General features: G+C 32.6%; 1 protein-coding gene across 1 annotated transcript in view; it reads left to right on the plus strand.

Moving 5' to 3' along the window:
• Positions 1–17593, plus strand: part of ROBO2 (roundabout guidance receptor 2) — a gene marked incomplete at both ends in the record, with an annotated part of 564315 nt that overhangs the window by 500170 nt on the left and 46552 nt on the right. The window contains 2 exons of the mRNA XM_084232633.1: positions 7109–7291; positions 16269–16311. Coding sequence (XP_084088759.1) covers positions 7109–7291; positions 16269–16311 — 226 coding nt within the window. The remainder of the gene's footprint in view (positions 1–7108; positions 7292–16268; positions 16312–17593) is intronic.

The following is a 17593-nucleotide window of genomic DNA, read 5'->3' on the forward strand; positions in this document are numbered from 1 at the left end:
TAAGCTTTGGAAACAACCCAAATGCCCAAAAATAGATGACTGGATCAAGAAGATGTGGTACATATATACCATGGAATATTACTCAGCATTCAAAAAAGATAAACACATGCAATTTGCAGCAACATGGATGGCGCTGGAAGGGATCATGCTCAGCGAAATAAGCCAAAAAGATAAAGAAAAAATACCGGATGGTCTCACTCATAGCAGGAATCTAGAGAACGTAAATAAGGGACCAGGAAAATGAATATAAGAAAGTGAAAATCAAAATCAACAGAAAACTATGAACCAGAGACACTTTTTGGGGGGTGGGGGGCGGGAGGGGAAGGATTGGGGTCAGAATGGGGCGTTTGCAATTGTATGGGGGAATATAAAAATAAAATTTATTATTTAAAAAATATATATACTATCATCATTACAGATAATTGTTCCCTATCATCATGAATTATATTTGCCTGTTTTTGAAATATATATAAAGTGACTCTCACATAATATCATTTTTGCCTCTGATTTCTTTCATAATGCATAATGTTTTTTTGAGATTCAGCCATGTGTCTTGTATGTGTTACGTTGTTTTATGTTTTGTTTCTTGGAAGTACACAATTGTTGATTGTACTATAGTTTTGTCTCTTCCTTTCTCTTGAGACAACCAACATTCTTGTGTAATATATATATATTTTTTTTTGAGAGGGAAATACACAGAATTCAATTTTTGAATAGTGGGATTTATGCAGTTTAACTTTATGGAAAACCGCTAAACATGTTTTCTAATTGTTGCATGACTTTATATACTCTCACTGGTAAGAGTATATATTGCTGGGGCCTCCCTGGTGTTGCAAGGGGTTAAGCAGCACACTATGAAGCAGTCCACAGCCTCTGCAGCACGAGCTCAATCCCCATCAAGCCAGGGAGCAACCCACATGGCGCAGCAGACCTCTCCTGTCTCGCCTGCTTCTCCCCCTGCAGTATATTTCAGTAGATCTGCCTGTTTTGTTCCCCGCTCTGCCTGTGGTAGATCCTCTCACTCCCCGCATTTTTAATAGTGTTGCTGATTGAGAGGATTTATATACACAAGTCTGGATACAAGTTCTTTGTCATGTGCTTGTATTACAAATATTTTCTCCTATTCTATGCCTTCCTGATTCATTTTCTTGTGTCTTTTAATGATCAACAATTTTAAAGTTTAGTGAAGTACAATTTATCAGATTTTTTCTTTCATGTTAGTACTTTCTAAAAATATCATGCCCTACCTCTAGAGAATATTCTCATATTTCCTCCTACTAGTTTTATAATTTTAGCTTTTCTACTTAGGTCTATAATTTTAAAATAATTGCATATGGTTGAAGATTGAGATTTATTTCCATATGTATATCAAATTGGTCTTAGTGAATGTTCCCTGTACATTTAAAAAGTATGTGCTTTTTTTCTGTTTTAGAGTAAATTGTTCTATAAATGTATGGTCAAATTAGTTGGTAGTTTTGTTCAGTCCTTAGTGATTTTCTGTGTATTTTTTCTTTTCAGTTGAAGAGTCTGGAAATTCATTATAATATAGATCTGTGTATTTCTCCCTTTGCCTATGCATTTTTGCTTCACATATATTATAGCTCTGTTTTAAATGCATATGTTTAACATTGTTATATCTTCTTAATGAACTTATTCTTCATCATTGTGAAAGGTCCCATTTTATTTTTCATTAAGAGTCTTTGTCCTGAAATTTATTTTAATATTAGTGTAGCCATATCATCTTAAAATGTTTACACAGTTTGTGCTTTATCCATTATATTATTTTACTCCTGTCTCTCTATATTTAATGCAAATTTCTAATATTGTTATCACATATTGTTAGATCTTCCTTTTTTATCCAGTATGACAATCTTTGTCTTTTAATTGGAATGTTTAGACTAATCTTTTTAATATAATGACTGATGTGTTTGGACTTAGAATTACCATCTCTCTCCTTATTTCATATCTCATTTTGTTCCTAAATTCTAATTTCCTGCTTTCTTTGGATAAATTGAATACATTTCTTTGTTATATTTTGTCCACTATTTCATGATTAGGCATACCTCTTTTATGTGATACTTAACTCAAAGATACATAATTCCACTTTCTTTCAATATTTTTGCTATGGCTGCATACTTTGTTTCTATATATGTAATAAATACTAATATATAAACTAAATTATTATTGATTTTGTTGTAAATAATCAGCTATCTTGCAAATAGATTATAATTTATCCATATCAGACACTCTGTTCCATTTGTTCACTTGTCTCCCTGAGTTCCTCTATCTCTTTAACTCAGGAATGCTGAGCAGCCATATTTGAGGCTCCTTTTAATAGGTTGTATTTCAGAAATTGTTTCTAGAGTAAAAACTGTCAAACAAGTAAGATTCCTCTTGTTTATTTTCCTTTTTTCAATCCTTCCCTTTGGTCTCACATATTTTGTCTTGTTTTCTATTTATTTATAGTGGGACTGCATGCCCCATATCTGCTATTTCTTCATGGACAGAAAGTATTCTATGAATTATTCATGTCCATGATATCACTTTATGTTCTAGAACTTCTATTTGTTTCCCTTTACATTTTCCATTTCTCTCTGAAATTCCCCATATGTTTATTCATTTTCATTTTGCTTTATGTCCATGAACATGTTATAATAATTGTTTTAAAGTCCTGCTTTCACTTTATTTCAACATTGTGTTATCTCATGGTCTATTTCTATTAGTTACATTTTCTCTTGTTCTTGGGTTATATCTTCATAATTTGTTGTGGCTCTTGCTTGTTACTTCTTTTTGCATGTCTAGTATTTTTTTATACTATATACTAGATATTGTACTAGATATTGTACTAGATATTGTACTAGATATTGTACAATATCTAGATATTATACTAGATATTGTAGATGACATAAGCTTTTGTGATTTTTCTGAAGAGTGTTGATTTTTCTTTTAGAGGCATTTCCTTTACTAAGTATCATGATATGTAGGGGTAATTAATTAATTGTGGTGGCTCTGTCTTTACATTTTGCTAGCATGGGACTGTGTTTTGACCTTATTGTAGAAATAAGCTTCTTTTTCATCTTTATTTCTAAGTCATGCCTCCTTCCTGGGGTTTCAATGAAAAGCCTAATATGTTTATTAGGTCCTATTAACTAGATGAAACTCAAACTTCAAATGCAAAGTTTTTTTACTGGGAATTTATCAATTTTCAATTGATAAGTCTGTTCAACCTTTTCAGCCTTCCAACTTTTGGATTTTAACAGATCATTTAAATCTTCTTCATGAATGCAGTTTAAGGTTGAGATGACCAATCACCAATAACTCCCTCTTTCAAGTGGTTATCCCTATAATTCTCAGTTACTCTGCTCCTTTGAACTCTGTCCTTTGACATATCAAACCAAGAAGATTGAGATTTTCAGCTTGGGTTCCAACTGCTTAAACACTGCATAGTCTGAGATTACTAAAAGAAAAACAAAGCTTCAAAAATGCCAATTACTTCTCCCGGCGTGGTTCCTGTCTATCAAAATCAAATCCCTTCAGTTTTTCCTGCTTTTGCTTGCTTGTCAGTGTCTTTATTTTTTAAATATTCTTCTTGAAGCTTACACATTTTAAAAATAGGTTCATAGCTTGATAACAAGTGAATGTTCCATTCCCATTATTTTCTGTTTATTTTCTGAAATGATGCATATATACTATACTTCCTACTTTTGGGAAATTATATATCACGTAGTATTTATTGTTCATGAAGAGATATAACAGTCATAATGTTAAAAATTTTAGATTCTTTGAGTTTTTCTTTTATATATTAAATGCATTAAAGAGAAAAAGTTATAGTATTAACTTTTCTTTAAATTGTCTTCCCTTTCTTAATTAGTCATTGAGACTGAATTAATTTCTTAACCTGAGGGAAACCTACAATCTTTCCCTTCTGAGATTTTCTAAAATAAATTGGAATAAGAAAGAAATACAGGTACACCCAAAAGGATTTAACTGACATACACACACACACATTCACACACATATGTATGTGTATATATGTATATATATATATTCCATTTATAGTATTTAGAAATAAGCCATTAATTTTTCACTTAAACAACTATATATGAAAATGTTTAAAATATATATTTTTATGAAAGCTCCTAGATAAGTAAACACAGCTGTTTTATATTTTTAGTGTCTCTTTAGCATATATATCAATATGAAATAGATCCACTTCTAATTTCTCTAACTCAAAAATAAGTAAGATTGACAAATATTTATATTTTCTTTCATGTTTTCTTTGCTATGATATTTAGTAATAAAAATAATTCTCAAGCAAGGGCCTTTTTTTTTAAATTATGGCTATATACTTCACAATGTTTGAGGAATTTATTGCATTTGGAAGTGAGTAAAATACTTCAATACCATTTAACCAGGTTCCTGTCATGATAGTTAAGAACTGAAAAATTGTATGCTAATTTATAATAATAAAGTTAATTTAGATTATTTTAAATAAAATGGAAATGGAAATTTTTGCTGAACACTTGTCATTTTAAAAAGATGTGGGGTCTTTAAATAGATTAAGAATACTTTTTAATTTATTATATAGTGCATCATACAAGTTTTTAACTTTTTTCTATGAAGTGAAAAATAATCTAATAAAATATTTTCCTATCTCTATTCCCAGTCTTCAGAACATGCACTGTTCAAGGTGTAATCATGGAAAGTAGAATTGTGCCACTTGAATTAAACACACACATACACACAATTGTGAGTGCACAATGTAACCAGGAAATAGCAATTTGTCCTGAAGAGATTTATTTCTTTTTAATATCTACTGTTGTAGCGAAGACGCCTTTAATTGTTGCTTTAATTACCCCTACATATCTACCTTAACATCTTGTCTGATAACCTTATCTACACAACTGTTATTCCTTAGTTGAAAAGTGATTTAGTGATGGCTAATCTCCTTTTCTGCTTCAATTTATGTTTTCCCTATTGTCTAGTCAGTTCTGGAAATAGCATTTGCAATGACTCAAGGTCTACCTCATTTCCCCTTTGCTTTAATTAAATCATGTATTGACATTTGACGTAATTTATGGCTGATAATTTTAGATTTGTCTTATGCCAGCCAATGTACTCTTCTATCTATACCTTTACAGTTTAGTTTTCATTCCATAAAATTCCACATAGGGATCATTAATTTAAGTATTCTATAAATATGGTATATGGCCTCACACAGGCTTTAAAGTCATATTGTTTTTTACCTCTGCAATTTCTGCTGGTAAGGTGGATTTTTACACCAAAGTCTCATAATGTTATTGCACTTACAGGCACAAAAATGCAACAACATACATCTATAATATAAGCATTTATTAGGAAGTCCTATAACAAACTTACAATGACTTACAATTTTCAACAATCTTGTATAATCTTGTAACTGTTGTTTTTCTAATCACTTAGCCATTTCACTCTTACCTTTTATAGTTGGTAATAATATATGGAACAGCTGCAAACTTTCACAGTAATAGGTACAATCGAATCTGATGTGTCTAATTAATTTTTAGTTCAACAAATTAGTTTTGTTCTTCATTACTCTCCAATGGGAGGAAGACATTATATTTCATTATATTTTTTTGTCTGCAAGAACAATGGAGCGTTGCAGGTCACACACAGCCCTTGTCTGTGCTCTAATTAGTCCAACTGACAACACTGTTTCAAAAATAGCAGCAGCAATAAGAAATAGCAATACATTTTGGGTAACATAAATATTGTGCTGTATTAAATATGACACTTTGCCAACCTTTTATATAAATGAAGGAAAATTTGACTTTTTGTTTTCTTTTTCATAAATACTATTAGAAAAATCATCAGATATATGTATGTTTTATATTAAAAATCCAAATTCATCGTCATGCCTTCTTTAAATTTTTATATGCATAATAATTAATGACAGATAGTTTGAGGAAATGAATTAGATTTATTGTATAAGTAAAGTTAATTATTAAATCTAGAATTTAATACAAAGGATACTTTGGAAATAGAATATAAATGTGTATAAGAAAATGCTAGCAGCTATAACAAAAAAGTCTGCATTCTGATTTCCTTAATAGCACAATGTTTTCTTTTATATTCTCAGTTTAGTCTAATGAGTTAGGAGAATAAAGGATAGGGTGTCTGTTCTATACCACTATTCAGGGAACTTCAATCTTTGCAAGCAATGACTCTTCTATTTCTTAGAAACTCCATGTTCTCCAACAGCCTTTGTTTCTCTCCCAACACATTAGGAAAGAAAGTATATCAAACATTTTCACAGCAGTTCATGAGTAAGGTCTACAGGCAGCATAATCACTTGTGCTTACAAACTGTTGGCCAATAATTTTGTTGCACTAAACTACAAGGGAGGCTGGGAAATAAAAACTAATTTCCTACACTGGCAGAAAGGGAACACTGGTAAATTTGTCACCTGTGGTTTGTAAGTCTTGAATCTAGATGATTCACCACTTCCTGAAGAACCTTGAGTGTCTCTAAGTAACTCTTAGACTTAGTCTTTTATGAGTTATATTTTGGAATCACAAATAACCATGTTCTGTTAACCTTGGGTGCGCACAAACACACACACACACACACACTAGTAGTCTTAATGCCCTCTAGAGAATTAATGGATATTTGATCAAAATAAGGTATTTGGTAGAATATTAAAGACAGTATTAATGTTTTTTATGAATCATAAACATTTGAATTTTGGCAATGCTATAAAGGAAAGACATTATTTGCAAATACCCTGTGATAAATGTTGCAGCTGCTTTCTTTTTTCTTCACAAAACTACATTAAAACTTGCTTTACTGAATTGAAGAAAAGTTTAAACCCTTAGCAATTGTTTTACTATTTATTTATAAGTAGTTCTTGTTATCCACAAACCAAAACATAAAGGAACAATATTCTTAATCACATTTTGAACTCATAATTTGATTATTTTTCTGAAGCATAAAATATGCTTATCAACGATTGTGATAGGCTCAGGACACAAATATCACTTGCCTCTGAAGAAATTTTCTCATGCCCATGTACATATTTGCCATGCTTATTTTTGTATTAATTTTAGTAACACTATTATTTCTTCCATAGGGGGGCGTAATGAAGTTGTCATTACTGAAAACAATAACAGCATAACTGAACAAATCACTGATGTTGTGAAGCAACCAGCCTTTATAGCTGGTATTGGTGGCGCCTGTTGGGTAATTTTGATGGGTTTTAGCATCTGGTTGTATTGGCGGAGAAAGAAGAGAAAGGGACTCAGTAATTATGCTGGTAAGAGAATATTTCCATCTAAGAGAATGCTTATCTTTAGGAATGTAATGAAATGAAAGAATGAGAAAGGCATAGAATGGAATAGTGAGTGAGTGAATAAATGAATGTTTTTGGTTAGTTTTAAAGACCTGCTTTATAAAATGCAGTTATAAACAACATGTTTTAATGTATTGTGCTTCACCATATGACATTATGTCCATAAAGCATATTTATCTCTAGTAAAACATGGTAAGAGTACACACTGATAAAATACCTAACTATTTTTGTCCACACAGAGATTTTGCATTCAGAAGTGGTTATTTAGGTAACAGCTTTACCAGAGTGCTCAGGATCAAAGGGTATATTTTAAATATATCTACCTGAATTTTAAGGAAATATCCCACAGGGAAGATACAAACACAAAACTTCACCAGAATTAATAACACCAATGAGGCACAAATTAAGTAATATAATATTAACAGACATAGGGTATTTATTTCAAGGTGACTACTGGGCATTTTAGAAGAAAGAAAAAAAGATAAAGAAAGGAGAAGGAAAGGGGGAAAAAAAAAAAAAAAACAGGACTCAAGATAGCCTAGCTGTTTGCCATCCAGACTTTTCTTGGAATCCAAAACAGTTTCCAGGATGTTGAGGAGTAAAGAGGAGAACAGAGAGGCAAGAAAACAGGAGAGAAGAAAAGGAGAGAAAAGATTATCAAGCCATTGATAGAAAGAATGAACTATCTTCAATGACAATTTTAATTGCAATTCATTCTGAGTATTTTCTCTAGGAACAACAATCATTAAAAGAAGTTGTCTCATAGTAGTTCACATTCTAGAATTTACAAGGGAACACAATTTACCAATTATCCTACAAGCTCTTTAGAGATTCCAAGACATTTAATCAGTCTTCTATTTCTAATTTTAACTTTTTTAAGATGCATACATGTCTTTATTACTGATTTTGACTGAAGTTTTATTATTTATTAAGCTTAACAGCCCTGTAGCTTGTAAGCTTCTAAGCTGCTAAGAACATCTAAATAGAGCAAAATGTAAGGAGAGCAATGACATGGTTGTCTTGCTTTTTTCTTGACAACAGTGAAATATGTTCATTTGGTTATAACATGGTGGTTCTTGTCTGTATTTTATGAGAATAAAGTTTGTTAGTTACTGGTTAGAATAATTTCCCAGGCCTACAGAAATTAGTTTATTGTATCCATTGAAAAGGGTCTTCCATCAGACCTTGTGATTGGCTCTCATTCTGCCATTCTCATTTTTTCATTGATTGTAAACATCCTGCTTCCTTATGCATTGTCATCTGAGTGCTGTCTCAACACAGCATGAGGGATTCTTCCCCAAAAGTAACATTAAGCAAAACTGCTGACTGTCAGAATCTTGAACAACAATGATACTTCATTGTACCTTCTGGCTTTTAAACACAGTCCCTCGGGCTTCATATCTGAAGGTGTTGTCCATCACCTTGTCTGCTTAATCAATCACCAATCAAATCATATTTCTTCTCAATGGCATACCCGTATAAATCATAAGCCATAAAAAATGACTGATGGAATTCAAGAACTGTTTCATGTTCATTCCTTTTTTGACTTTAAAGGAACATAATAAAATATTGACTGTGCTAGTCCACGTAGTGCGGTTCTATGATACACACATTTGAAGGCATTTTTATTCCCATGCATCTTCATTCATTCACTCCTTGTAAATAATATAGCTCTCATAATTAGTAGTGTTGTATTTTAGTAAATTTATGTCAGCCTTTTTCCCTTTTATTTTTAAATAGGATTTCTTTGCAAACCCTGTGCATGTAATTTGAAAAATACCTATTGGACTTTGAGCTTGACAGGAACAGTACATTTCCTAATATCATTTCTTATTGTGATTGATATTCATCTGCTTGTAGAAGAACTGCTAACTCAGAAGGTGCTGTGCCCTTCAAATATTTTGGAATAAGGCCAACTCAGAGAGCAACCTTTCAAAACCTTTATACTTAATTGATATATGGCTGACTTTCAGAATAGATTCACCTTCAGCTCATACTTTGCCTTCCAGCAGCTGTGGTTCTCATTTAAGTGAGAAACAAGTGAAAATACAAACCATAAGTACCTAGAATTGCATAGCTGACTTTTAATATTTTCTACACATTTCCCTCCATAAGTATACTCTTTTGTATTTTAATTTTTTTTAATTCTTGTTTTATACAATTTAGAGAACACAGAGCTATTAAATAAGAATGATTATTAGAGTATGCTTTTGTCATACATTTAAATTTCATACATTTCTTTTTTTTAAATAATTCTTTTTTATTGATTTATTTTTTTCTATTTATACAAGAGTTAGGGTACCGGCCTCCCCTGGTGGTGCAGCGGTTGAACTCTGGGCTGCGAAGCTGCCCGCAACCTCTGCAGCACCAATTAGATCCCCCACCACAGGGCCACAGGCGAGGGTCCCACATGGTGCGCAGACCTCTCCTGCCACCCGCTGCTCCCCTCAGCAGTATACTTCGTCAGTCTGCCTATTCTGTTCCCTTCTCTGGCTCTGGTGAATTCTCTCACCCTCCCACACTTCTGACTGTACCTAGTCCTTGTATAAATAAATAAATAAATCTTAAAAAAAGAGAGTTGGGGTACAAGCCAGAGGCATAGGAGGGTAAGAGGATTCACCATACACAGAGCGGGGAGCAAAACAGGCAGACAGACACAAAGCACTGCTGAGGGGAGCAGCGGGCAAGACAGGAGAGGTCTGCTGTGCCATGTGGGCATCTCCACAGCCGGCTGGGAATGGAACCCCCGCTACAGAGGCTGCGGATAGCTTGACAGCGCTGTGCTTAACCCAGTGTGCCCCCGGGACACCCAATTTCATACATTTCTTATATCCATTTATATAGTCATGAACTAATGATCCAATTTAGGAGCACAGAAGTTGCATATGGGAATATTTTTCTCATGTGCTTAGAAAAATTATGGAAAATATGCTTTATTTATACTGATTCTGCTTATATATTGGTTTTTATAAAAATTCTAGGAATCTTCTAAAATTTACAAGTATGAAAACTAAGTTAGTAAATTGAAAACAATGTGATTTTACTCATAATATGAAAAGCATAATATTTTCACTTTTTTTTTTTTGCATGGTGGTGTTGATATACTCTCAAATCCTTACTATCAAACCATGAAAGCAAATTTTTTTTTTACAAATAAACAAAAATGTTACTTTGGTATTAGCACTAAGTTTATAACATAAGATACTTTGTTTATTCAAATTGTGATCTTGAGTTACACATAAGCATCTATGTAATTTACATAGATTAAAGATATGCATTTTAGTAAAGTTAGATTGACCTAAAATAGTATATAATACAGCAGATAAAATTGGATTTCAGCACTCCCTTTTTCCATCTCTTCTTAACAACTATAACAGCAAAGATAATAACCAATGGGGAGACATATAAATACCTTTCAGGGTAGAGAGTCTAACTCTCAGGCACAATGCTTTCCACTCACCTTGTATGAATGGAAAATCTTACCCACTGACTTCTGTTAGTCTTTGTGGTTTTTCTTTGACACTTCACTGTGTGGAAAATTATATTTGAATACTGCTACTGAGCGTTGATATCTTTCTTTATGTTAGAAGGTATTAACATATTTTTCAGTGGACACTAGTGGATTAAAGATGTAGATTGTGTAGGGAATTATCAAAAATCAAACACAAATTTAAACATTTATATGGCCTAAGCAGAGAAGTTGGCCTGGATGTTTTGCTTCTAGGCTTAGCAGAAAGTAGATATTTCCACAGGGAAATGTTCCTAACTTTCTATTTTGTTTTTTCATATTAACCTTATGAAATTCTTCAACACAAACATGCACCACAGGTTCACACATGTGCCACGGGCAGCAGAAATGAGAAGTGCATGCCCACATCTCATAAACCATGTGAAATCATATGCTTCTCTAGACCAACATACAATGTCATTTACCTTAATTTTCACTGAGCACTAACAGTCTGCCTGTCACTGCATGTGAGGTTCCTGACTGGTTGGATAATTCACTGCCTAAGGTGTTAGAGGGTGAAATAGGATTGTAACGAGATTTGGGCCAAAAAACATGGAAAATATTAGGTAATATGTAAATCCAGAGATGTAAAAAGAAAAATAATTGAAATGAGTTTGAAAAAAGATGTAATTACGTAGTATATAACATGGATGTTTCTCTATATCATCTACTAATGGAGAGATGCATACATATGTAGGTATTATTTTCATGAAGCTTGCACGACTCTTCAAATTTTGGTTGTCTATTTTTCTAATCCCAATTTTTAAATTAAAACTGATTTTTAATCAGCTTTTTAATGAACATAAATGTTTTCACTTTTAAAGGAGTTTTCACTTTTAAGATATATTTTATGAACATTACCTTTGTGGATAACAGATTTTACAGAACAAATATAAACAATTTAATGAGAGAAAATTACGAAATGCTAAACGCTTCGTGCAAAGGTTTTCAACCATTGGTAAAATATAAATTATTTGACAAAATTGAACAAAGAAAGCTAAAAGATTTGATGGAATTTTTATGCTCTGATTATCTAGGCTGAGTTAATGCTTATTAAAAGAGGATTAATCTACATTCATATTTGAGAAATAGCTTATCAGGAAAAGGAATGAGCTTGGCTGGCAACATTAAAGTTTCCATTTGGAGTAGGAAAATGTGGCCTCCTAGAGATAGCACTCTGAAAACCTCCTCACCACAAAATGTCAATTTACCACATAGTTGTACTTCCCTTCCCCCTCAATTCTAGCAGACATGAGATTAGGATTAAGCCTGTCAGAAAATAGTAGAGGTACTTTGTCTATGATATAAACTCACAAAATATTTTCACCTTGTATCCCTTTTAAATATTGCTATAAGTTCAAAATATTTAAAGCAATTCTAAAACATTTCATAAGATTGTGTTGTCCATAGAACTTTGTGCAAATCTTAATGCTGTTCAGTTCGTTTTAGGAAAAACGATAAACTTCTGAACATTGTTCCCTGAAAGTTTTTGTGAGTAGAAAGTCCTGGTAAAGATACTTATTTCATATTTATCTCTGACAAACAGAAAGTTTCCATACTGTTATGATCAACATCATAACTAAAGCAAGCTGCCCACCCTCTTACCTTTGAGGAAATTCGACATCTCTTTGAAAGGAGAGCTATCTCAAAATAGCTTTTAAATTGCGGTGCATTTATTTTTATGTTCCTCTCTCTCTTTACACACACACACACACACATGCACACACGTGCGCATGCTGAATGCTGATCAAAATACCAAATATGACTTACATTTTAGGAGTTGTAATTGTTCATTCTTATTTCTAGTCTTCTTTTCATTTCATAGGCTAATAGACCTCACTTATTTTTTATTTATTTTTTAAAATATAACAAACTAAATTTTGGAAGATAGAAGGGAAACTAAGAAAAAATGTCTTTTTTCCTTTCATTAAAAATACAACTGAATAGATTTATGATGATAAGGATGCTATTACTTTTTTTCTAGCACAAATATACAAAGTAGAGGAGTCTTGTGCCTCTGGGCCCTTAAAAGAAGTCATTTATTTACATAACATATGTTATAGTTAGTGTGCAGAAGTACAAAAATTTATGTCTTAGGAGAATATTTTGACAACCTATTAGCAGTCTAGAACCATTTGAAAACATTATAATGATGATTAGAATGACCAGAATACAAATAGAAAATAGATATGTCCTCAATACTTTGAAATTTAAACTTATTTCACTCAAAACATTTAACTTTTAATTGGTAGAAATAGGCCATACCATAAATTTCACATTTTAACATGTCTATTAAATTAACCTTGATGAATGATACCTTCTTTCCCAATTTTTATTTTGGTAATATAGATAACATAGAAATTACTGGCTTGACTATTTTTCAATGCACAGTTCAGTGGAGTTAAATACATTCACATTGTTATGCAGCCATCACCAACATTCATCTCCACAAATCCTTTCATCTTTTAAAACGGAAGCTCAGCATCCAATAAACACTAATTCATATTCCCCTCCACTCTCCACCCCCCACCCCCACCCCAGTCCCTTGCAACAAATATTCTGTCTTGTTTCTCCATGTTCTGGGAACTTGAGTCATATATGTGGAATTATACAGTGCTTGTCTTTTTGTGACTAGTTTATATCATAATGTCCTCAAATTCATCTACATTTTAGTAGTGTCAAAATTTCCATATGTTAAGCATATTTTGTTTATTTGTTTATTCTTTGATTGACATTTACTTGGATCGCTTCTACATTATACCTATTGTGAATGCTGCGATTATGAACTTATGTATATAAATATCTTTGAAACTCTGCTTTCAATTCATTTGTGTATATATCCAGAAGTAGAATTGCTGAATCACATAAAAATTCTATTTTTAATTTTTTGAGGTCAAACCACTTTCACTGTAGTTGTACCATTTTACATATCTTTCCATTTCCATGCAAAAGGTTCCATTTTTCTCCTGGGCCTTGCTAACACTTGTTATTTTCTGTTTCTCACATAATAGCCCACAGAATGGGTGTAAGTTAGCATCTCATTTTAGCTCTGATTTTCTTCCTTCTAATGATTACTGATGCTGAGAGCATCCTTTCATGTATTTATTGGCTATTTGAATATTTTTGATAAAATTTTGATAAAATAAAAATTTAAGGCATCCTAATGCCTTAAAATTTATATTTTATGAAGAATTTACTATTTGTTAGAATGTGAGAGTTAAGTACAAACTCACTTAAGCCTCTGGTTCAGTTCTTTTTTTCTCTAATATCATTTCTGCTTTCTCAGTAACAAATGCACAGTTGAGATTGGATATAACAAAAAGTTTGAGCAAAGGAAAGAAGACATATAAGTTAGGGAGTAATTCTTCGTTTCTCCCCACATACCACCTAAACAGAACATCTTAAGGTATAGCCCATAAGTGCCTACTTATTTGCATACCCTCTGTGATATTCACAACATTATCTTAACTCTCTTTTAGCAGAGTAAAACAATCACTTGATAGTCCATTAAAAAAACACATAACTAGAACGTCACATCAGATGGAAAGCTAATTAGCTATACTCTTTTCACAGTACTTGTGCTTCTCCCTCCTAATCAGGCCTTTATTTAATACCACCAGTGCTCAATTTTTTCATTAATTGTTACGAACTAATTCTTCTATTTTTGTTAATAGCAGTTATTAAAGGGATGCAATACGGTGTGGACATGCAGCTAAGCCCCGATTCCCTGGACTTGGGCCAGCCTGTCAGGAAGCAGAGTAGTGATCAGCATTCTTTCATCTTCTCTAAGGAGCTGTTCATAATCAGTCCTGGCCACATATAAAGGTCATGTCAGGATTGTTTTATAATGCATTAGAGAAGGTACCTGAAAAATTGATAAGGCAGAGTACTGCAGGTGCCACAAAATGTAACCAAACGCCTGCCTCATGCAGTCCTGATAGATCTGGAATGTGTCTCCTAAGATAGTGGGAACAATGCATCATTAGATGGCCCTTGGGAAGGAACTAGCAAACAGCAGTTAAAAATTTAGAAAACTTAAAGTGTCAGCATATTTGATAGTGCAAACTTGATGACTAGATGAATTAAGGAGAGATTATTCAAATTAAAAAGTTCACTATGTCTACACTTTAAGTCACAATATATCCTTGGTTTATTTAAAATAAGAATAAATTCATAAATTTTTCATTGATTTTTGCCTTTATTAAGGAATCATGCTAAATATAAACAATATCTTCCAAAGATAAGCTATGTTGAATACGCATTGATTAAATTGTGTTGTTTTTCACTTATCCCCTGTGATGGGTTTAACTGAGCAGTATTAATTTTGGTCAGAATTGTATATTTGCAAGGCACAAACTTCTCCACACAATTTTTCCCCATTATTTTCTGGTTAGGTTACTTAATGGCAAAATTTGGACCAAACTAATGTGAGACTGTAGACTTTATCTATTAATCATGAATGTTCACATTTCACTGCAACAAAATTGTTGCTTCCTCAGACCCTGTACATAAGACTGTATCACATTACATTTCTCACAATAGAAATATTTTGAATTCAATATATCTCTGGTAGTAAAGGTTTTACATGAATGATATTGGACCCAATCTGATATTTACATTCTTTGGTCAATCCTTGAAACCCAATTTCATATTGTTAACTTTGTGAGAAAAAAATTACAGTGATTGGAGTGAGTGAATTTTTCTCTGTGGCTCTACTGGATGCTACAGTCGCTAATAAGATCCGTGGTTTTATAAAGTATTTAAAGTTTTGTAATTATTATAGTAAAATGGAATATATTCAGTATCAATTATTTGAAAATTTAATTTTCATGAAGATTGGAGGATTGCAGTTATATTAATTAGAGGTTGTTTTGTATTAATTACCAGTTGTATTAATTGCAGCCATGTCTATTGCAATTTAGTTGTTCAACTCATAGAGCTTCTCATTGTACCTGAAGGGATCAGTGATGACAAGGAATATGTTATCAGTCCTTTTTCCTCTCATTTCATTAAAAAGATGATAATATCTGTTTGATTTATCCTGTTATTATGGACATTTTTCTCTATGCCTCCAGATCAGGGCATGTATATGTTAAGATTTAAAAACACAACTTTGTAATTCACCATTAATGTATGCCAATCTTCAGTAACACTCTATATACCAATTGTAGCTGGTTTTGACATTTAAATACAAATTGCCTCTTGACTTAGCCATACATTTGGCTTGAAGAATTTGAAAACGTCTCAGTAAAGTTGAAACAAATAATGGCTCTGCTCTGGGCCAAACCACTGCTTCTTACTCTCTGTACAATTATGTTAATTATATTTTGTTAAAATTCCCAGAGGTCTCAGCTCTAAACTAATGGCCAATATGTAGTTGTTATTAATTGTAATTAATATTGACTACTTGTGTGTGTCTTTCCATTTTTACAGTTACATTTCAAAGAGGAGATGGAGGGTTAATGAGCAATGGAAGGTATGCTAAGGAGATTTTTTATTATTATTTTTAATCAGGACTGGGGAACCTGTATAGTAAGAGGCTATTATTGTAATAAACGATCACTTACAATTCTGAGAATTCTAGGAGGAATTAAATGGCTTACCACAAGGTTTAATGATCTATCTGTTGTGCACTTTAGAGGAATCAAGTCCAGATGTTTCATATCTCCCAGACGCCCCTGAAGAAATTAGGAGTAAATATCACAAGGAATGTGTTCATTTGTTAGCAGGATGTTTATTGCATTAATTAGACATTAGCAAATGAAGTTGCTGTTGTTTAAGACTCCTTATTGGCTCTCACTAAATTGCTGTGAGTGAACAATTACACATAATCGATCACAAAGTAAATGATTCATGGATGATGAATAGGTTGTAGATTGATAGGACTAGATTCCACAACTTTGGATACTCAATTGAAATTGATAAAAGCTGATAACAAACCCATATATCCTCATCTATTTTCCCTTTGCCAATATGGAGATTGTAATTAGGCTCTGGTAATAACTTCCAATCTCCCATTTAATCAATATTTTAGCAAAAAAGAGATTAGGTCTAATGAGAGCTAGTGGATGTAGCAAGAAAGCAATGGGATCTTCTTATTGCAGTTTCCATAGAAACACATGTTTCTCTTAGGGATTATACCAGAAAGGGTCTATCAAAAGAAAAAGTACAATGATTATAGATGCTGCTATTTCTTTGTAAATATGCCAATAATATGGGAAAAAAATCAGAATCCTATGTTTTATGTTAAAGATGGGAATATTTTATTAAACATGGTATGAAAATAGTTTTCCTTGTAGACTAAAATCACATACTAGGTCAGACCACAGTGGATCTTTTACTACCTTAAATTAATATATCCCTAATATTTTGCAAATTAGAGAACTTGGAAATAAGCTGTTAATGGAGCAGTATAAATACTGTTCATTAATTTCTCCCAAGTTCCTTTTCTCTAAATCAAGCATGAGTGCTCATACCATGGGTTACAGGCAAGGGGGGCAGATAAATATGGGAACTGCAGAAATCAAGGAAGCAATAGCCCAAAGTCCTGGAAATGGTTCATACTGAGCAGTCACTCTGAGCAATTGTTCCCTAGAGGTGCCAATTTATCATCAAACCTTGTTCCAGTATCCTTATTTTACCAATTCCTACCAATTTCAGAGCAGACAACTTAATTCATTTGAGATGTCAGCAGAAACCCAAGCAGGATGCTTCTGTTTCTACTCACAGAGTTATCTGTATATGGCCTTAATGAACTG

This window comes from Talpa europaea, assembly GCF_964194135.1.
Source record: "Talpa europaea genome assembly, chromosome: 4".
Lineage (NCBI taxonomy): Eukaryota > Metazoa > Chordata > Mammalia > Eulipotyphla > Talpidae > Talpa > Talpa europaea.